Below are 21,548 nucleotides of genomic sequence, written 5' to 3'. Positions count from 1 at the left end.
ACTGTGAAAGCCAGAAATGGTCACCAAGCAACAGTGGTGCTCTCATCTGGTAGATGGGGAGTTACTAAATATCCTCTGTTTTACCATTCTAATTATTCCAATGTGTTGCCCTAATACATATTGATACTGTCATATTCATTAACAGATAAGGATCCCAAAATGAGTGAGCTGCAAAGAGGAAGTTGGAATGTCATGTAATTTTAATTGCTAGCAGGGATAAATCTGGGGGCTAAGAATTTGGGGAGTTATATGTCTTCAATATTTAAAGCTTAATTTATTTCAAAACATCTTCTGGTGATGCCTAATTCAGATTTCCCTGTACTGTATGTAGAGTATTCATATTGATGTGGCTAAGAGGGAGGTTTGATGTCTATGGTTATGCTAAGAGATAGAGGCTGTCTGGACCTATAGCCTTGATGTATTAGATTGGCTCTCCTGTTGTGTTTTCACAGTACATTCGGCACCTGGAGCTAGGAATGAGAGGAGAAGTGCACCTGCACAGGTGAAAGAGGGATAAAGTAGAGGTCTTCACGGTTTCAACAGACACAAAATGCAGAGATCCGACCCGAGACACGAGCGGATCCTCGTCCTAAATTCTGACTTTTGTCTCGAATCTGGGACTGGTCTGATATAATTGCCACGGGTCTCGGGTATGGGCAATTAAAATGTATTTACCGACTGGACCCGATTGGACCTATCCTCTGTTAATTTAGTGTTTGTGTAATGAGAACTGTGCGAGCTTGTTATCTGGGTCAGCTAATTGCAACTCAATAAAACGTATAGCTAATATCCTGCTGAAACTGGAGCCTTGGCCTAGGCTACTGTTGATTGTGAAGTTGGAGTCCTTTTTCATTAAAGTAAAATGAAAGTTAGAGGAGAAAGAGTATAGTGAATAGGAGCCGACAAGGGGAATGTCCTCGGGGACAAGTTTTAATATTGTAGTGGACAAAGATTAGAAGAACATTGGTGCAGCCAAATGGACTGTGTGCAACTCGCTATTGAGGTTTGATGCACTTTTCTGGACTGTGTGCAACTCGCTATTGAGGTTTGATGCACTTTTCTGGACTGTGTGCAACTCGCTATTGAGGTTTGATGCACTTTTCTGGACTGTGTGCAACTCGCTATTGAGGTTTGATGCACTTTTCAGGACTGTGTGCAACTCGCTATTGAGGTTTGATGCACTTTTCAGGACTGTGTGCAACTCGCTATTGAGGTTTGATGCACTTTTCTGGACTGTGTGCAACTCGCTATTGAGGTTTGATGCACTTTTCAGGACTGTGTGCAACTCGCTATTGAGGTTTGATGCACTTTTCAGGACTGTGTGCAACTCGCTATTGAGGTTTGATGCACTTTTCAGGACTGTGTGCAACTCGCTATTGAGGTTTGATGCACTTTTCTGGACTGTGTGCAACTCGCTATTGAGGTTTGATGCACTTTTCAGGACTGTGTGCAACTCGCTATTGAGGTTTGATGCAATTTTCTGGACTGTGTGCAACTCGCTATTGAGGTTTGATGCACTTTTCAGGACTGTGTGCAACTCGCTATTGAGGTTTGATGCACTTTTCAGGACTGTGTGCAACTCGCTATTGAGGTTTGATGCACTTTTCAGGACTGTGTGCAACTCGCTATTGAGGTTTGATGCACTTTTCAGGACTGTGTGCAACTCGCTATTGAGGTTTGATGCACTTTTCAGGACTGTGTGCAACTCGCTATTGAGGTTTGATGCACTTTTCAGGACTGTGTGCAACTCGCTATTGAGGTTTGATGCACTTTTCTACCTTTGATTTATTTTTGTATTTATTATCAATTGTTTAGTCATTATTATTATTATTGTAAATATTATTATTATTATTGTAGGCCAATTTAACCATCTAAACAAGTTATTTAAATAGCCTATGCAAAAAGTGTTTTGTTTCATTTTGTTGAGATATTCTTGTTGGCTAAATGAACTTTTGTCTTTAATGTTGTGCTCCATATTTACATTGAACAAAAATATAAACACAACATGCAACAATTTCAAAGATTTTACTGAGTTACAGTTCATATGAGGAAATCAGTCAATTGAAATCAATTCATTAGGCCCTAATCTATGGATTTCACATGGCTGGGAATAGGTATGCATCTGTTGGTCAGAGATACCTTACAAAATTGGCCCTCAGGATCTCATCATGGTATTTTTGTGCATTCAAATTGCCATCGATAAAATGCAATTGTATTCGTAGCTTATGTCTGCCCATACCATAAGCCCACCTCCACCAAGGGCCACTCTGTTCACAGCGTTGACATCAGCAAACCACTTGCCCACACAACGCCATACACTTGTTCTGCGATTGGTATTTGATATTTTATTAGGATCCCAATTAGCTGTTGCAAAAGCAGCAGCTACTCTTCCTGGGGTCCACACAAAACATGAAACATAACATAATACAGAACATTAATAGACAAGAATAGCTTGTGAGGCCGGTTGGACGTACTGCCAAATTCTCTAAAATGACGTTGGAGGAGGCTTATGGTAGAGAAATGAACATTCAATTCTCTGGCATCAGCTCTGGTGGGCATTCCTGCAGTCAGCATGCCAATTACATGCTCCCTCAAAACTTGAGACATCTGTGGCATTATGTTGTGTGACAAAACTGCACATTTTAGAGAGGCCTTTTATTGTCCCCAGCACAAGGTGCACCTGTGTAATGATCACGCTGTTTAATCATCTTCTTGATATGCCACACCTGTCAGGATAATCTTGGCAAAGGAGAAATGTTCACTAAAAGGGATGTAAACAAATTTGTGCACAACATTTGAGATATGCTTTTTGTGTATATGGAACATTTCTGAGATATTTGATTTCCTCTTATGAAACATGGGACCAACATTTTACATGTTACGTTTATATTTTTGTTCAGTGTATTTTAAGGTTAAAATTAGGCCTGTCGTAAAATAAATAGCATTAGCCTATTGCTGTAATTTGTTGGGTAGGCCCTACGGTAGACAATCACCTTTGTTCGTAATTAATTTAATGACGCAATTTAATAACCTGTTCATATTTTCCATACAAACAATTACTTTAATTCATTTTTAAAGTTAAACAACTTTTGTGAAGGTTTGGTGTAGCATGGCTATTATTAGGCTTAGCTACTGCCGGCCTATGAAGGCAGTATACACCAGCTGGCTATTATTAGGCTTAGCTACTGCAGGCCTATGAAGGCAGTATACACCAGCTGGCTATTATTAGGCTTAGCTACTGCCGGCCTATGAAGGCAGTATGCACCAGCTGGCTATTATTCGTCTTAGCTACTGCAGGCCTATGAAGGCAGTATACACCAGCTGGCTATTATTAGGCTTAGCTACTGCAGGCCTATGAAGGCAGTATACACCAGCTGGCTATTATTAGGCTTAGCTACTGCAGGCCTATGAAGGCAGTATACACCAGCTGGCTATTATTAGGCTTAGCTACTGCCGGCCTATGAAGGCAGTATACACCAGCTGGCTATTATTAGGCTTAGCTACTGCAGGCCTATGAAGGCAGTATACACCAGCTGGCTATTATTAGGCTTAGCTACTGCAGGCCTATGAAGGCAGTATACACCAGCTGGCTATTATTAGGCTTAGCTACTGCCGGCCTATGAAGGCAGTACGCACCAGCTGGCTATTATTAGGCTTAGCTACTGCTGGCCTATGAAGGCAGTATACACCAGCTGGCTATTATTAGGCTTAGCTACTGCTGGCCTATGAAGGCGGTATACACCAGCTGGCTATTATTTGTCTTAGCTACTGCCGGCCTATGAAGGCAGTACGCACCAGCTGGCTATTATTTGTCTTAGCTACTGCCGGCCTATGAAGGCAGTACGCACCAGCTGGCTATTATTAGGCTTAGCTACTGCCGGCCTATGAAGGCGGTACGCACCAGCTGGCTATTATTTGTCTTAGCTACTGCCGGCCTATGAAGGCAGTACGCACCAGCTGGCTATTATTTGTCTTAGCTACTGCCGGCCTATGAAGGCAGTACGCACCAGCTGGCTATTATTTGTCTTAGCTACTGCAGGCCTATGAAAGCAGTACGCAACAGCTGGCTATTATTTGTCTTAGCTACTGCAGGCCTATGAAGGCAGTACGCAACAGCTGGCTATTATTTGTCTTAGCTACTGCCGGCCTATGAAGGCAGTATACACCAGCTGGCTATTATTAGGCTTAGCTACTGCCGGCCTATGAAGGCAGTACGCACCAGCTGGCTATTATTTGTCTTAGCTACTGCAGGCCTATGAAGACAGTATACACCAGTTGGCTATTATTTGTCTTAGCTACTGCCGGCCTATGAAGGCAGTACGCACCAGCACTCCAACTGACTCCAACAGTTGAGCTTGAGGTGGGAAAGAATGTTTCAGCTCTACCAGAGTTACTCCTTTAATCTAACAATATAATCCTTATCTTTATCAAATATATTCTGATAGAAAATGTACGAATGAGCCTCCTTCTGTATGCCTATATCTGTATTGCAGTAGTAGGCTCTAAGAAATACATGTTGATGTCGGGAACATGGCTAGCTTGTCTCCTTTAATATATGCTTTAATATTCATGTCATACAGTGGATGACTAGGCCTATATGCATGCAATGCCCTGATGCATTCATTGCTCAGATCTCCGACAACTTAACAGTGAAGTGGACAAGTAAAAACCAATAGACTATGATGTTTGGAATATGCTACACATCGAAACACAATGAATAGGTTTCCTGTAATTTGTTCTAGTCAGTTTTTAAGGACACGTAACTGTGGATCATTTGGCCAATATGGCTTGTTTATTGATGGCGCTGGCAGCGCCCAGTTGGAGGTTTCTTTCTCTCCCTCTTTCTCTCGGATCCAAACCAACACGGGTCTGTATTGGTCTGTTTTCCACAGCCTGACTGTCCTCGGGTCCATTCGGAACGGTTCTCCGTTTAAAAAAATATATATTTATGCATATCGCGAGTCGGGTGGGAAAAAGCCACGGATCCATTTTGGAATGGATCCAACTTTTTGGACCCCTGAAGACCTCTAGGATAAGGACATAAGGAGATGAGTACTGCAGACAGTGGCGCTCAATTTGCCATGCAGAGACGCTTTAAGCTGCATGGAGGCAAAATGGTGCTTTAATACAATCAAAGCAGGGAAATAAATAGTCAAGCAAGAGTTGAAAACAAGCCATGCAAATACAGTCAATCACAGAACCAAAACAGGCAATATTAGAGCTCACTTTAAACACAAAAAAGCAACATGAGCTGAAATTGAACTGATAATACTGAGACAAGCTGCAAAATTGTTGTTGAAAAGAAAAACACTGAGAAGCTTGGTTTGAATGTGAGCCCTTGTTGCTGTGAACTGGGTTGCCATGACGGTTGCCATGATGGACGGGGCCAGTCAGGTCCCAGGTAACAGCAACGAGGGTAGCAACACCACAGTGATGCTGTCTAAGCATGCTGTAGTCTCTGCCACCATTGTGTCTGTCTGGTCTGGCTACAGTTGTCTGGTTCCAGCTGCCAGAGAGGAAAGAGCGAGAGGAGAGCAACAGATAGCTCACTAAGATTCATCTAGACTGCATCCCCATTCTCCACCTTTCTCCCACATTAAACTTCCTAGCATAGATTTAGCAAAGCTAGAATTCCTTCCAGTCAATGTTTTCACCAATCCAATGCGTTTAAAATCCACAACGGGAAGTGCTCACTTCTGGAGAAGGGAATGGCAGAGAATTGGGACGCAGCCATAGAGTACCACCCAGGAGACTTCACACACTGCCACGCCCCAGAGAGAGATATGATGACTTCACCCTAACACACACACACACACACAGAGCTGCACTCCTCGTTGGTGTGTGTGTGAGTGTGTAAGTGTGTGTGTGGGAGTGTGTGCGTATGTGTGTGTGAGGGTGTGTTCTATGGATGTCTACGGTCACCTCTAATCATCCTTATTGATTATCAATATCTACTCATGGCAGCCAGTCATCTAATAAGATGACTTCGGTAATGTACCAGGGAGACATTACATTTGATGTAATGGAACTTCTAATGGTTTATCTTTTATTACAGGACAGGGCATTGATCAGTGTAATCACAGCTGTGTTTTCTCTGGTTGTCTTTATGTGTCTGGGCTTAAAGTGACCTTGAGCCAGCTGGGATGTTAACACGGCAAAAAGGGCCGTCCATATCATGCTCCTGCACAAGATAAAGCTGGGGCCATCTTCTTGTGAAAATAAATACATTGCAATCTTAATTTTTTTTCTTCCTGAAGTGTAATGGTGTGTATATTACATCTTCTCAGGGACATTAAACTCTTTGTTTAATAAATCTCTCTACGGGGTGAGGCAATTTGTTCTCTCCTGACACTGTTACAGTTCTGGGCTGGTCAGCTGGAAGCAGACACGGTAAACTTCATCCCTGCCACAGGATAAATGGACTCTTCTATTCCAAGGCTTACCAGTGGCGTCCTGCTGGGTCTGAGAGGGCACCGCCATATAGGGGTCCCTCTTATCTGAGGGCATGGGGGGGTCCGCCTGCTCCACCATGCCGCCCCGACCCAGGGGTCCTCCTGCTTGGGGGTGGGCCGTGGTGGGGAATGGGAGGGTGGGATGGCCTGCCGGACACAACACAGGTTAACTCTCCTCACACACACATATACGCATGCACACAAACACACTCTTTCGGGGGGCAGATGGGCTGTGCGAAGTTACAAAGCAGTGTGTGTGTCCCTTCCTGCCTCCCTGGTGAGGTGATCCTGGGCAGCTCATTACTGGGCCCTGTATCTCCAGAGAGCTGTGACTTGAGAGAGAGCGAGAGAGCGAGAGAGCGAGAGAGAGCGAGAGAGAGCGAGAGAGAGCGAGAGAGAGAGAGAGAGAGAGAGAGAGAGAGAGAGAGAGAGAGAATGTGGCTCAGGAGAGGTGAACCTCTCCTGTTCTCACTTACATGTCACGCTGCCGCTGGCTCAGACTAAAAAGCCTCTCACAAAATCACCTCAGGGAGGCTTACCTTTGATATGAAGAGCAAGAAAAAGTCCTCATCCCTCCCTAACAAACCTGTCTTCTGTTTTTGTTCTCTGCTCTCCTCTACCCGCTACATTTCAATGTCAATCCATCAGCTATATTTAGCAGAGTGCTTTGAAAAAGCCCAACAACATGACCAAATTAATCATGAGGGGTAATTAAGATATTAATGTCCTTTAACCTAAATTGCCCTACCGATTACACTCATCAATGACACTGCACTGCTGGCCACAGTTACAGCTGGACTAAAACAAAACTAGTCCATACCATACTCTGTTATTTTTCTATGTTGTATCAATATCCAAATTCATTCTCCTTCACTTGGTTCCAGCCTGTATCTTTTTGTGGCTCCTCTATCAAGAAAGTCCAGATAAATCCCATTATCAGTGTCCATCCTCACGGCTCTCCTGTTTAGAGCAATAACTTGAGTCTCCTTTCAGGCGACCAGCAGCCATACTGTAATCAACAGCTCGTATGTTAATCAGGCCAGCTCCCAGTAAACCATTTTAACACGCTTTCCCATGAGGGGGTGATGGTTGCTGAGAGGCTGGTGGTGGGGGTAGGGAGAGGAAGGGAGGTGGTAGGGGGCTGGGATTGTTGCCGTTTGTCTACCATGCACAACAGCCCCCAAGCCTCCGCGTGGCAATCATTAAAATGATTTATTTAACAATGCACCGTGGGCTGAGAGATTAGTGTGACAGGACTATTTTATAATTCATTTTCTTCGGCCACGGGAAGTGCAATTCAGTCAGATGACACACATACAGAGGCAAAGTACCAGCTCCTTGGAAAAGAAATTCCTAAACTGCCAACTTGTGCAGATTCCTTTTTAAAAAAGTTGAACAGAGGAGGGCTTGTCTGGGGGGAAAGAAAGGGCATTCGTCTTCAGCACTGTATCAACAGTCTGTGTCTGAAACGCTTGGGTTTGACTGCCTCAAATACACAGCCATACCTACAGGGAGAAACAAACACTCACAACTGCAGGGCTGCATTTAAAAACAAACGCTTTGTATTTCACCTGAAATCTGACAGGAACAAATGGGGGAACACAGTAGGGTGAAAAGGGAATATATCTGGAATGTTATCACCCCCCAAAAATTGCTATTCTTGTCATTCCATATGGGAGTGTGAATGCTTGGTCTTGTATAGATGAAGTGTGACGTGCTATGGAGGACTGTGACATCGTTGCAGGCTAATCAAGAGTGTTTATCATTCTTCTTCATAAGCCTGGAGGGAAAATTGTTTAATCAACCAGCACCAAGAATCGAGCATAAACACATTCAATAGATGTAAGTGTGGAATTGAATTGTGCTGTCTGTCTGCATGTGTATGCGTGAGTATGCTTGCTGTAAGCTAGTGGTACCGTGCAGCAGTGCTGTGGGTTTGTATGGAAAATGTTGGAGCTTCTAGAGCAGTGAGCTTGTGTTTAGCCTCTGTCAACAACCTCCATCATTTTCATGCACCTTGATGAGTCTGGTGAACCACAGTGAACCATGGAGGCCTTTTCTATTAACAACAAGATCCATCCAATTAGGGAAACAAAGGTTAGGACAAATCAATGCTATTGCATCGCAGTCTAGAGGTCCTTCACAGCAGAGCAGAACAGGGCAGGAGGAGGGGTGGAGGGGAGGGAAGCTCTGGACTCGGAACACTGAGGAGTGGATTAGGAAAGGTTCTAGATGCTAGAGAATTACACTATATATGACAAACTGGGGGGAAACAAAAGTAAACTGACCATGGCGAGGCCTTTCATGACTGTGAGGACTGGACTGAACGTCTACAGCAAGAAAAGGAACGAAAAAAATAAAGAAAATGAAACATTTCAATTAAAGCTCAGCTCGTTTGGCTTCTCGTGAAATAGTGGGCGGGGTTTCATTATGATGAGAGCAAAGAATTGATTGAACGGAAGAGCTGAAAATAAATACGTGTGAGGGGAGGTATCATCTCGTTACCTCAGGTTTGGTACTTACCGTTTAGGGCCACGAACGCATCTAAAAACATCAAAGGAAAAATGTGTTAATTCGGTTTTTTCAAAGAGCAAAAGCAAAAAAATACATTGGCATGATCTAAACCATCTCTTCAAAAGGTGCATTCACAATGCACCATAGCCAAGGGCTGAAGGACATTTTTGCCCTGGGCTAAGCGAATGTTCACCTTACCCCAGGGCTAGCTGGCTCTGCTCAGGAGCAGGGTTAGCATCAACTTTTCAGGGTTAGCCCCAGAAACATTGTGCCAAAATAGCCAGTGTGAATCAGGGTCAAGAACAACGCCTAGAATGCTCACTGTCCAATCACAAAAGCTGCACTGTCACTTAATTTACAAATTCTTGTGTTGCCTGTAATGCAGTAAATTAATATTCGACAATGGGTTGGTTAAAACAAACATTATGATTGGTTGTGACGTGTTTTAAGCAATACAAAAAAAACTATGTTTTGCACGGGTAAGCCTATGAAGCAAAAATGGGCATCTTGTTTTCTGTTCCATCTGAGAAATCCCTACTCATCCAGTGTCCCATCAGCCCAGCCAGCCAATTTTTTGTTTTAGTTTTTTACCCCTTTTTTGTGATATCCAATTGGAAGTTACGGTCTTGTTCCATCGCTGGAACTCTCATACGGACTCGGGAGAGGCGAATGTCGAGAGCCATGCATCCTCCGAAACACGGCCCTGCCAAGTTGCACTGCTTCTTGACACACTGCTCGCTTAACCCGGAAACCAGCCGCACCAATGTGTCGAAGGAAACACCGTCCAGCTGGCAACCGAAAGTCAGCTTGCAGGTGCCCGGCCCGCCACAAGGAGTCGCTAGAGCGCGATGAGACAAGGAAATCCCGGCCGGCCAAACCCTCCCCTAACCCAAACGATGCTGGGCCAATTGTGCACCGCCTCATGGGTCTCCTGGTCACGGCTGGCTGTGGCACAGCCTGGGATCAAACCCGGGGCTGTAGTGAAGCCTCAAGCACTGCGATGCAATGCCCAGACTGCTGCTCCACTCTGGAGGCCCCAGACAGCCAATTCATTAACTTGATCTCCACTGTAAAAAGCATGTAGACATTGTTTCCCCTTGCTTCTAGCCTAACATTTGGTTTGCAACAACGGGGGTTTGTACAAACGTTTCTGTCTGTCTCAACATCTCCACTGTCCTATTAAGAATTAACGTGTCAGGACATCTTTTCTCAGCCAGTCAAAATCATGAATAAGATAATTTTTTACAAAGAAAGGTAAATAGAAAAACAGGTAAAACCAACGCAAATGGCGCTACTTTTCTGTTATTCTAGTTGCGCGGTTTGTTGTGACTGTGTTAGCCTTAGTTGGCTAGCTAACCCGTTGTAGAAAAGCAACTGTACACTCGAGTTAATTACAAAACGTTTTTAGCACGGCTGTGTTTTCATAGCTTTTCCATTGAATATTAATTGGATATATCCATGATAATAATACTGTTGCATGATTTCGCCTGGATCAGAAAAGTTGACGCAGCATTCTCTGTACAGGGGCGAGATCGAATTTCAAAAGTGCAACATTGTTTCCGAGGTTAGACAGGCAGACAGCAAGGTTTATACAAACCATCACTGTTGGAAATCAAATGCTAGGCTATAAGCAAAATAGTCCAGGGCTAAGAACAATGCAATGTGAAAAGGCCTAAATAATTGAGAATCGATTGCATGTTCAATATTTATCGACATTCTCATCTATTCTGGTCTATGGCTCTTCTTTAAAGGATATTCTCATCTATTCTGGTCTATTGTGTTTCTCTAAAGAAATGTGAACTGTCTATTCTGGTCTATTGTGTTTCTCTAAAGGAATGTGAACTGTCTATTCTGGTCTATGGTATTTCTCTAAAGGAATGTGAACTGTCTATTCTGGTCTATTGTGTTTCTCTAAAGAAATGTGAACTGTCTATTCTGGTCTATTGTGTTTCTCTAACGGAATGTGAACTGTCTATTCTGGTCTATGGTATTTCTCTAAAGGAATGTGAACTGTCTATTCTGGTCTATGGTATTTCTCTAAAGGAATGTGAACTGTCTATTCTGGTCTATGGTATTTCTCTAAAGGAATGTGAACTGTCTATTCTGGTCTATGGTATTTCTCTAAAGGAATGTGAACTGTCTATTCTGGTCTATGGTATTTCTCTAAAGGAATGTGAACTGTCTATTCTGGTCTATTGTGTTTCTCTAAAGGAATGTGAACAGGCTTTCCATTCTTGTTTTCTTCTGATTCATTGGTATTCCCCTAATCGGTATTAACCACAAAGCAACACAGAGCTATGTACTCTAGTCTATACAGAGTGGTTGTGGACTCTTTAGGGGAGTATGGGCTGTGTGTGTGTGTGCGTGTGTATGTGCGTGTGTGTGTACAATGTTTGTGTGTGCTGTATTGTATGGTGGGGTGAGAGACACGTCCCTGTCCTGCAGGACAGAGGCACATTGAGCCCAGATCAACAGAGGGAAGAGGCCTGCTTACTTTGGCAGTCTCCCAGTCCATCTGTGTTGCCATGCTCCACGTCCTGCTCGAAGGCCGATCTGCATAATGAACAGAGACATCATAGTGAATGACTGGACTCACACAGGACTCACACGGGCCTGGACAGATCAGAACTCACACAGGCTTGGACAGATCAGAACTCACACAGGCCTGGACAGATAAGGATGAGCACAGGCCTGGACAGATCAGGCACCACAGGACCAGCCAGGAGGACAACCCTACTGTCTGCCTTCACTATCGATATGGGTCCACGGTCCAATCACACGCATCAGGGCCAGGGACCAGGCCAATGCAGCGGAAGGAAGGTGGACACTATTTTCTCCCAGCAGCCCACACCCAACTTTCCTGAAGGACCATCAACCATGCAGTGAAACAGAGCGGCCAACTGTCAGGGAGATTACAGTCAAGGATGACAGCCTCTGCTGCCTGGACCACTGCTTACAATCAGAGCATGGATCTACAAAGCCTGGTTTACCAGGCTTCAAATCAGAAGTAGAGTATTGATTCAGTCATTGAAATGCAGTAAGAGGAATCACACATGCTATGTAGTGGAGGGTGGTGCAAGATGTCACCTGGTAATAAACAGCAGACCCACATCATATATAAGTTGGTCAGAGGAGAGGGAGAGGGAGAGGGAGAGGGAGACTCTCTAGGGTCTGTTTTCTCCTCCCCACTCAGACCACTCCCAGACAATTCTTGCTCTTTGCTAGGGAAGCTATATTAGTTTATTTTTGACCATTTTAATTGAAAACAGGTACTTAATTGTTAAAAAATGATTTGATATTGAGATACAAATGGCTGCATTGGGCCTTTAAACACTGAGACACGTCCGGCCAAATGCTTTCAATCGCTCGCCACAGAACCTACAGATCATAGCGCTCTAATCCTCACTCACTCACTTAGAAATATTGTACAGTAAAACTGAGGTCATCTAACCTCCTAATGCCTCTGTCTACTCAATTTCCAAAGTGGAAACTCAATCAGAACAGTCGAGAGGCCAGGGCTTTAGAAATTATAATAGGATATAGTATTGTAGCATGCGAGACCAATCATTTGGCTGGGATCAAATTAATTTAACATCAAAAGCTGTTCCTTTTATTATGACTTCATCTCTTAAATGGGTTTCTCCCACCGAAACTCCATATGCTGTTTTTTTCAAAACACATCTCGTTCTGCTTCATAAATATAGCCACAAATGACGGTGACTGCCAAGTCCCCCTCCTCCCAAGCCCCAGCCCCAGGGCAAATATCCCTTTCCTTCCATCAGCCTTTTCAATGGCCCTTTCAGTTGGAAGAAAATACAGAGCACCACAAAAATGTGACTAATCATAGAAACTAAAAATGTATACAGTAGCTAGATTGACGTCATTGGGGACACCAGTCATCGTACGGCACAAATGATGTTATGATTACCGTACGTGAAATAGATAGTATGATAGTGGAGTGAGCAGTAACTTACTTTGGGTCGAGCACCACCTGTCTGCACGCTCCCTCGGACACCCAGCCGCAGTAGGGATCCCTGGAGGCAATACACGATCTGGAGGAAACGCACACAGCACTCTCATCACAACGTGTATCTTCATAGCGTTTTATTTTCCTGAAGACTGATTGGTTAGGACATTACAAACGCACAAATAAAGTCCTGACTAAGAGAATGGATGGATGGAGGGTTTAATTTCTAAACCTACTTTTTGCATTTGCCATGTTTCTCACAGCGAGAAAGTGGCACCTTGACTACACAGGAGGAAAAGGCCACGAACAGAGAGTGTCCCTGGCTGTCCATCTGCATGCTGACGATCCGCTTGTCGTCCACACCGTCGATGCTGCACCTGGATTTGGGGCAGGGCAGACAGACAGCAGGAGTTGTCAGCACTAACAGAACACTTCAAACAGCCCCAGTCTCTCTCTGTTGATAGGCGCTCAAAGCCCCACCATAGCATCTTTGTCTGCAGGGCATAAGAGAGAGTCCACGCTAATCCCACCGTGCAGAGCATCCATCTACCCTAGAGGAGGGATTTATCTCCAGCCCGGGCATTACAGCCCTCAATTAGGGCTTACAGTCCATCTACACTATGTAATGCGCAGTGGCCAAACCCAGATCCTGATCCCACCCAGCAAAGTCACCTACGCTATCCGCTCCGGCCAGATGGCTGAGGGCCAGAGGCTGCTCTGCCCATGCCAGGAAGAAAAGGGGGGGGGGGGCTTGTCGTTCACCCCACACACACCCATGTCACATGATGCTACGTCGTTGGATAACAAACACAAACGCCTGTCACCTTGAAAGCCCTGCCTGTCATTCCCTTCTCATTGACTCTACCCTATCATCATGCCTCTCATCTATTTGCTTTGGCAAGGCCCAGGCACATTTTCCCCTCATTTACTTCCTTTCCAAATATTCCAAAAGCCCCTTTATAATGTATTAGGAAGAGATCTCAGGCTGGATTGAATGGCTAGCAGTCCCTCTCTGTTTCCTTTAATCGTCCTGCATTTGTAAGAGTAGAGTTGTGTGGTCTGAGCCCCTGTTACTGAAGATCCGGGACCGGCCTCTTTAATTTAGTAGCTGTGGTCAGTGCAGAGTGTAACCTGATCAAACTCTTTAAATGATAGAGTAGCCATCTGGTGGGCTGGTGTAGTGGTGCTGGTGTAGTGGTGCTGGTGTAGTGGGGCTGGGGTAGTGGGGCTGGTGTAGGGGGGCTGGTGTAGGGGGGCTGGTGTAGTGGGGCTGGTGTAGTGGGGCTGGGTAGTGGGGCTGGTGTAGTGGTGCTGGTGTAGTGTGGCTGGTGTAGTGGGGCTGGTGTAGTGGTGCTGGTGTAGTGGGGCTGGTGTAGTGGTGCTGGTGTAGTGGGGCTGGTGTAGTGGGGCTGGTGTAGTGGGGCTGGGGTAGTGGTGCTGGTGTAGTGGGGCTGGTGTAGTGGTGCTGGTGTAGTGGTGCTGGTGTAGTGGGGCTGGTGTAGTGGGGCTGGTGTAGTGGGGCTGGTGTAGTGGTGCTGGTGTAGTGGGGCTGGTGTAGTGGTGCTGGTGTAGTGGTGCTGGTGTAGTGGGGCTGGTGTAGTGGGGCTGGTGTAGTGGTGCTGGTGTAGTGGTGCTGGTGTAGTGGTGCTGGTGTAGTGGTGCTGGTGTAGTGGTGCTGGGGTGGGGGTGCTGGGGTGCTGGGTTAGTGGTGCTGGGTTAGTGGTGCTGTGGTGCTGGGTTAGTGGTGCTGGGATAGTGGTGCTGGGTAAGTGGTGCTGTGGTGGGTAGCGTGTCTAGCTTATGGAATACATACTTCTCTGGGTTATACACGTTGAGCTCCTCAAGGAAGAGACTGTCATTCAGGAAACCACTGTTCATCTTGGCCAGGAATTTAAGAATGATCCCCTTCTCCGATCCCAGGAAAACAACGGTGTGATTCCGATAGGGTCCCGCTGCATTGTCTACAGCGATCCGGGTCAGCCGGTATCTAGAACATATATGGAACACCGGGAAGAACACGTTTATGGATTTATACCTAATTTCTTAATTTTAAGACGGAACTCCACTGTGTGTTATCTAGTATTATAAACTGGGTGGTTCGAGCCCTGAAAGCTGATTGGCTGACAGCCATGGTATATCATACCGTATACCACGGGTATGACAAAACATTTATTTTCTACTGCTCTAATGACGTTGTTAACCAATTTATAATAGCAATAAGGCTCCTAGGGGGTTTGTGGTATATGGCCAATATACCATGGCTAAGGACTGTATCCAGCCACTCTGCGTTGCGCCGTGCTTATGAACAGCCCTTAGCTGTGGTATATTGGCCATATACCACACCCCCTCGGGCCTTATTGCTTAAGTATCTCCAATTAGATTTGTACCATGGAGCTCCTACTGTTATCAAAACCATGTATAATCTGCAGATCCGTATGCAAATACATTTGCATGGCTATTAATTCAGTGAGATGGAAAGGATTAAAAACAAATATATTACAAATATATTACAAATATATTTTTCAGCAATTTAGTGGACCACACATCCTTTTCCATTCTGCCATTGAAAGACTAGATCTCTTCACACAAGGTCATGAGATATAAAACATGTGTATGCCTTCGCTGGAATGAAAGCGGCGACTTAATCGTTTACATTATCTGAGTAAATGCTCACATCACAATCAAATCAGTAAGATAAGGCCTTCTTCTCTCCCACTCAGACTGTCTGGTTTGAAATGACATTGAATGTCTGTATTCACTAAGCCCATGGTTTTGCACCATCAACAATAACAGTAATCTCAAGTATTACAGTATGTCGATGATTCTGTCCCGTTAAGAATAACAACAACCTCAAGGACAATGTCCAGAATAATAGAAAATCTCAAGTGGGATATCCTTGAATCCAGTCTACCTCCATACAGAGTGTGCCTGGCTAGCCACTAGAACATATAATGGAATAGGTTTTCATAGTTGATAGGATTTTGATAGTCCAATTTGTAACACAAGCTCAAATTCTATAATGTCCCTTTGGGGTATATATGAGATAAGGTCCTGTTACAGATTCAGTTTGCGGCTGACTTCCTGTGTTAGAGTCGTACTACACACCGAGGCTGTGACATAGATAATAAAACCACCTTCCACCATATGGCCTTATAAAAGTAACTGCTTTTGATGTATATAACCCTTTTAACAACATGTAACGTAACACTTTGCTATGTGCCATGACATTTGTATAAAAATTGTAACTATGATTTATGTATATAATGATACCACTGGTAATTACAAATATAGTAATGCATAATGCACGTATAACCTTGATAAACACCACCTATAACCCAGACCTAGCTAGCGCGCTAACTAGAGTAGCATCCTAGCTATTGAGGCTATACTCACCGCACCATGGTCTTGAGAAACCAGGGCCTGTTAGTGATAGAGGGCACAGCTTCATCCATGAGAGGGTGCTGCTTGATGAAGTTCAGGGTGTCGTCAGGGAACTCGTTGGACACCTTGTACTTCTCTAAGGACGGCGTGCCAGCACAACAGCCGGGCCTGAAGTGGATGAAAGTATCAGGGAATCAAACAGTGGGAGTCAGAGAGCAGCCATTTGATCTCTTTACAAGGACAGAGTAGTAGAGGAGAAGGCCCTGTAAAAGTGAAGCTGCCTTTGATAGGAGATTCGTTCGAAGACATCTCACCTCTTGATAGCTTTATTGAAAAGGTTTTGCTGCACTATTACGGTAGAGCGGTACCTTTCTTTTCTTAATGGATAACTTGGGTGGATTCTGTGGCCTGGCATGGAAACCAGCCCTGATTCGATTCTTTTCCATGATAAGACATTGCACAATGTAATAAGGTCTACAGTACATGAAAAGCAACAGAGACAGATCAGAGACGAAGACACATCACATGTCTACTGCTGCCGAAGAGGGTGGGGGATAAGAACCTGGGCAACGTGGTGAAAACTCCCTTCTGTTTGTCTGCTGATAACGTCGACAGAAAATAAATTGAATAAACGAGACGTAGATTTCAGATCACATTAACACCTGACCTTGTTTCACACAAACACATAATATTATGCTAATCACCAGGGGTGGTATCCTGTTGCGCTCCACATTATCGCCAGCCATATGGGGAGAGACACCAATTACAGTACCATCCCCCTCCACAGATCTCGGTTTTTAAACGTACGTTTCACAAGAGAAAAGGAGCTGCTCTCTGCCGGGTAATTAGGAACGCAGAGATGGAGATTGATCAGGCTGGTGCATTTGTAGAAGTAGGCAGCCATCTGGAAAATGATCTCATGCTTCATTTGCTGATATCGAACTTCTTTCATGTTGCCGGTGTGTGTGTGTGTGTTTGAATGTGTGTTTGTTGCTGGTGTGTGTGTGTGTGGGGGGAGGCATACCTTGGTTTTGGAACCTTCTCCTCAGGAACAGGTGTCCAGGTGGAATCCGGGGACCTCTGCTCTTTAAAACGTCCCGTGAACGCATTGGCCACATCAGCCATGTCATAGGCGCAGACGGCCGACCCAGGAATGCTGTAGAAACATCACCCCCCACAAAAAAAGAACTTTTCTCAGTCCAATTGATATGATTCCACTGTGTGCAAACTGTGCATAGCATAGCTCTGAATCACTTGTCTATTTCCTGGACGTTTATAAAGGGGCATTTCAGCTGCCTTGGCATTGAGAGACATCATGTACAAGGGCAGGATTGTGACGGTTACAGAGGCCCAGACTGTAAATCTCAGTAATCAGCCAGCGTTGGCTATGTTCAGCGCGAGAGGAACGCCATGCTGCCAAAGCACTTGGTTAAATTAATAGCTAATAAATTCAGAATGCTACCTCCAGTCAAAATGTGTTCCCTCTCATTTCACTCACTAACTGCAATTCATGCCCGGATCAAATTCGCTTATAGGAATTCCAAGCCGCTTCATTGACTTTTAATGCCCATTAACCATGCTCAATTGCATTGTCACAAGCAATTGTCTTATTGCCTAAGAAACGCCATAAAATGGGATTTACAATATGTAGCAGTACTACAGCTCCTTTATAATTTATATTTAGATAAAAACTCCCTGCTTAAATGGTTCTCCATTCTCAATATGCATTATGCAGGAATAACATTATGCACCTGACAAAAGTGCCAAAACTATTGTGACAGTGAATTACGCGCTGCGGTACCCTGGGAAATTGATTTCCTTCTGTGTGGCCGCCGGACAATCGTACCTGTTGTGAGGTGTGGAGAAGGTTGCCATGACGACGTCGCGGCCGTTGATGTGGATGACGTCGGTGACGGCCTGCAGGATGTTGAAGTAGAAGTGGGAGTCTCCCGGGATGGAGCAGTTGAGACGGGTCTTCAGGAAGGACGTCCACTGTTTCTCCAGAACTCTCTGGGAGCCGCCCTTGTCATTCTTACACACCCTGGCCACCCGGGGGAACACCACCTGGACAACACGTACACGTACACGCACACACACACTTAGTGGGTGTTTCCAGAAACACACCTGTTGTCTGGCTGGTTTCCTTATGCGCCAAACCAGCACACTCACAGAAGGTAAAGCTTATTATTATTAGGTCTCTGTAACTAAGGAGGTCTCGCAGACCAGAGCCATGGTCTTAAAAATATTCACCATGCATAAATATACAACAGCCCACATTATTAATGACTGTGGAACTTATTATGTTTCAGATTGTCAAATAAATCAATCAGGGAGTACCATTCCTCTACCCCACATCACCCACCAAACCATACGTCACACCACTCTGCATTCTTTCTTATATAGTGATATTCCTCTCAAAATAACCACAGAATTTCACTTTGTATTCACGTGCAGTATAACACGTCAGACGGAATTGGGTGTAAATATGTTTTCCCCGGCTCCCACGTTTATTCTTAATAATATAATGTTTATGTAATTCATTTCCATGTCGTATTTTCCTTATAGGATACAATTAAACCTTCTCTATGCAAACTGAAATGAAAGGATGAATTTAAAACGTCTTATATCCCTTTGGTCTAAAACCTTGAATGAAGAATCAGCTCATTGTCCTTTCCTCCCATTCCTGTCTATCTCATTTTGGAGAAAAACTTCAAAATCCTTTGAGGAAACAGCCAGAGTAAGCAACAGGTTAACCAGTAGCACGCAGTGCGAGTCAGAGAATATATTTAGACTTCAAAATGGCTTTCCAGGCATCACTGACATGCATTTTCAACTATTTTTAGGCCTACATCCTGCAAATGTTTTTCTATATCGAAAAGGTTTCACCATTTTGGTCATACTGACCGCCTTTACAGATACTTGATACACCCACTTCCTGTTTACTTCACAAAGCACATCCTGTCTCTCCTGTTCAGGAGGATGTAGCCCTCAGCCCCAGTCAGCTTACCTTTCCCATTGTGTTGTACTCCATTCCAATTTCGCGATAGAAGAAGTAGATGAAGTCACCGTAGTTAACTGCCTGTACGAAATACGGCTCTGAAAAACAAAAAGCAGACATATCATCACAAAACAGATCAACACCCATTTTACATCCAATATCTGAAGTATCAATCACAGTATACAGTGAGGCCCAGCCCAAGCACGGCACTGGAAGTAGCTCAATCCATCATCTCTATTAAGGGGTTATTTACATGTGGGGAATGAGGGATCTATTCATTCAGCTTTGACAACCTGGTCATGTTGTCATTCTTAGAGGAAGCCAATTTACTTAGTACATAACTGCTATGGGATTGGTTATGAGAGTGACAGCATCAACTCTGATTTGTTTTCCAACCCGTCACTCATTGTGATGAGTCTGTGTCTCTACGTCTTTCAACCATCAGGCCTTTGTATCCGATGACTCTCCTCACCTTTGAGACACTTGGAGTCGTGTTTGACAGTGCGCAAAGTTGGGCTGTCTCCAAGGCTACGATAAATGACTGCATCGATCGCTAGGAAATCTGTTACTGTTGCGGAGTAGAGCTTTCCATCTGGAGAGAGAAGAGAGAGGGATAAGGGATAAGAAGTCAGCCACTGTACCAGTCATGGGCAGAACAAACACAAACATGACAAGAGGAATGGCTACGCACAAAAACTATCCTCATTTAACACACACACACACACACACACACACACACGCACACACGCACACACGCACACACGCACACACGCACACACGCACGCACACACACGCACACACGCACCTCAATGCAAACAGTATCCGCAATGAGAATGACCTCAGCCCCTCAGCTTCAATTGGATGGCTGCATTGGAAACTTTAACTACATAATTGAAAGGATAGCAAAGAACCCTCTTGATTACTCAGAGATTCCCATTCCAATTCCGCTGCTACAAATTAACTGGTCATCTAAAGGCATTTACTCTGCGTTGGCTTTACACAGAGAAACTCACATCCCATAAATCAGTTCACACTGAATATCAGTAAGAGTGAATCACTATAACAGCTCCTCGGCTGGAGGAGCTGTAACCCACGAACGGAAAGCTGACTCATTCGGGGTTTCGTCTTTTTTATTGATTTTTAATCCCCAGATTCGGGAGAATATTCCAGTTTTTTTTGGGGGGGGGGGGGGGGGGGGGTGTAAAACCACAATAGCTTCATGTGTTTCCAAGCTGCCCACAAACTTACATCTGCCAAGTAGCAGATTCCTCCCAGAAACACAGAACAAATTGGCCCAGAGTTCAACAATTTGTTCAACAACATGTAACAGACTGCTCCTTATTCCTGACCTACTGCTAGTGTATTGCTATTAAAATAGGCCACAGAGTATTAAATTCACCCTAGTGTTCCTAATGCAACCTTACGCTCAAAAAGAGAAAGACTTTCCTATCCAGCTAATGTTTAATGACTATGACTAAAGGAAAAGGCTAATCTTTTGAAGTGATATGCCTTGTAATTACATGATTACTGAGAGATACAGTGGAATTTAAAATGATCTTGACATATCATTCATACAACTAGTTTAATGTCCTTGGGTGAATATGATAAGGTTAACTGTAATTTCCCAGAGGGGGATATTGTCTTAGACACACAGTACTGCTGTACATAAAATAGACACTGTACATTAAACACTTAAAGTAATGCATACCTTTCACTCATGTTGATGTGGTAATACTAAGATTCTTTAGGTTACTTCTTTAGACTAAAAAGGGTAACCTATATTTTCCCAGACCACATCCACATTCCAGTAATACATTAGTTAAGGTCTCTCACCAGCAAACAGGGCGACGTTGGAGTGCTTGGCATCATATGGGCACCGCGCCATCCCACTGATGTCCTCCCCTACAGCATCCATGGTGTCCATCTACAGTGGAGAAAGAAAAAAGGTCAGAGGAAAATCCACCCAAAAGCTAGCAGTCACCCCATCCCAACCCAACCCCACCCCATCCCAGACCCACCCCACCCCATCCGACAACCCATTGAAATCCCAACCCAACCCATTGAAATCCCAACCCATTGAAATCCAAACCCATTGAAATCCCAACCCATTGAAATCCCAAACCAACCCAACCCCATCCCATCCCAACCCAACCCACCCCATCCCCACCCCATCCCATCCCACCCCATCCCACAACCCATTGAAATCCCAACCCATTGAAAAACCAACCCATTGAAA

At 44.5% G+C, this 21,548-nt stretch overlaps 1 protein-coding gene across 5 annotated transcripts in view; it reads right to left on the bottom strand.

Moving 5' to 3' along the window:
* The window catches only part of LOC139577218 (semaphorin-6A-like), a 102,277-nt gene that overhangs the window by 13,654 nt on the left and 67,075 nt on the right, over nucleotides 1–21,548 (bottom strand). The window contains exons 7-19 of one of the 5 annotated variants that reach the window (XM_071404171.1): nucleotides 21,146–21,236; nucleotides 19,785–19,904; nucleotides 19,322–19,410; nucleotides 18,161–18,378; nucleotides 17,339–17,470; nucleotides 16,327–16,482; nucleotides 14,747–14,920; nucleotides 13,170–13,310; nucleotides 12,941–13,018; nucleotides 11,461–11,519; nucleotides 8,976–8,996; nucleotides 8,741–8,782; nucleotides 6,444–6,599 (exon numbers count right to left, since the gene is read on the bottom strand). In XM_071404171.1, coding sequence (XP_071260272.1) covers nucleotides 6,444–6,599; nucleotides 8,741–8,782; nucleotides 8,976–8,996; nucleotides 11,461–11,519; nucleotides 12,941–13,018; nucleotides 13,170–13,310; nucleotides 14,747–14,920; nucleotides 16,327–16,482; nucleotides 17,339–17,470; nucleotides 18,161–18,378; nucleotides 19,322–19,410; nucleotides 19,785–19,904; nucleotides 21,146–21,236 — 1,477 coding nt within the window. The remainder of the gene's footprint in view (nucleotides 1–6,443; nucleotides 6,600–8,740; nucleotides 8,783–8,975; nucleotides 8,997–11,460; nucleotides 11,520–12,940; nucleotides 13,019–13,169; nucleotides 13,311–14,746; nucleotides 14,921–16,326; nucleotides 16,483–17,338; nucleotides 17,471–18,160; nucleotides 18,379–19,321; nucleotides 19,411–19,784; nucleotides 19,905–21,145; nucleotides 21,237–21,548) is intronic. The other 4 variants (XM_071404172.1, XM_071404175.1, XM_071404173.1 and 1 more) reach the window with 4 other exon arrangements.

This window comes from Salvelinus alpinus, chromosome 5 (assembly GCF_045679555.1).
Source record: "Salvelinus alpinus chromosome 5, SLU_Salpinus.1, whole genome shotgun sequence".
In the NCBI taxonomy this organism is placed as follows: Eukaryota; Metazoa; Chordata; class Actinopteri; order Salmoniformes; family Salmonidae; genus Salvelinus; species Salvelinus alpinus.
Note: the sequence above shows the minus strand (reverse complement) of the source record. Positions and strands in the feature narration are given on the sequence as shown.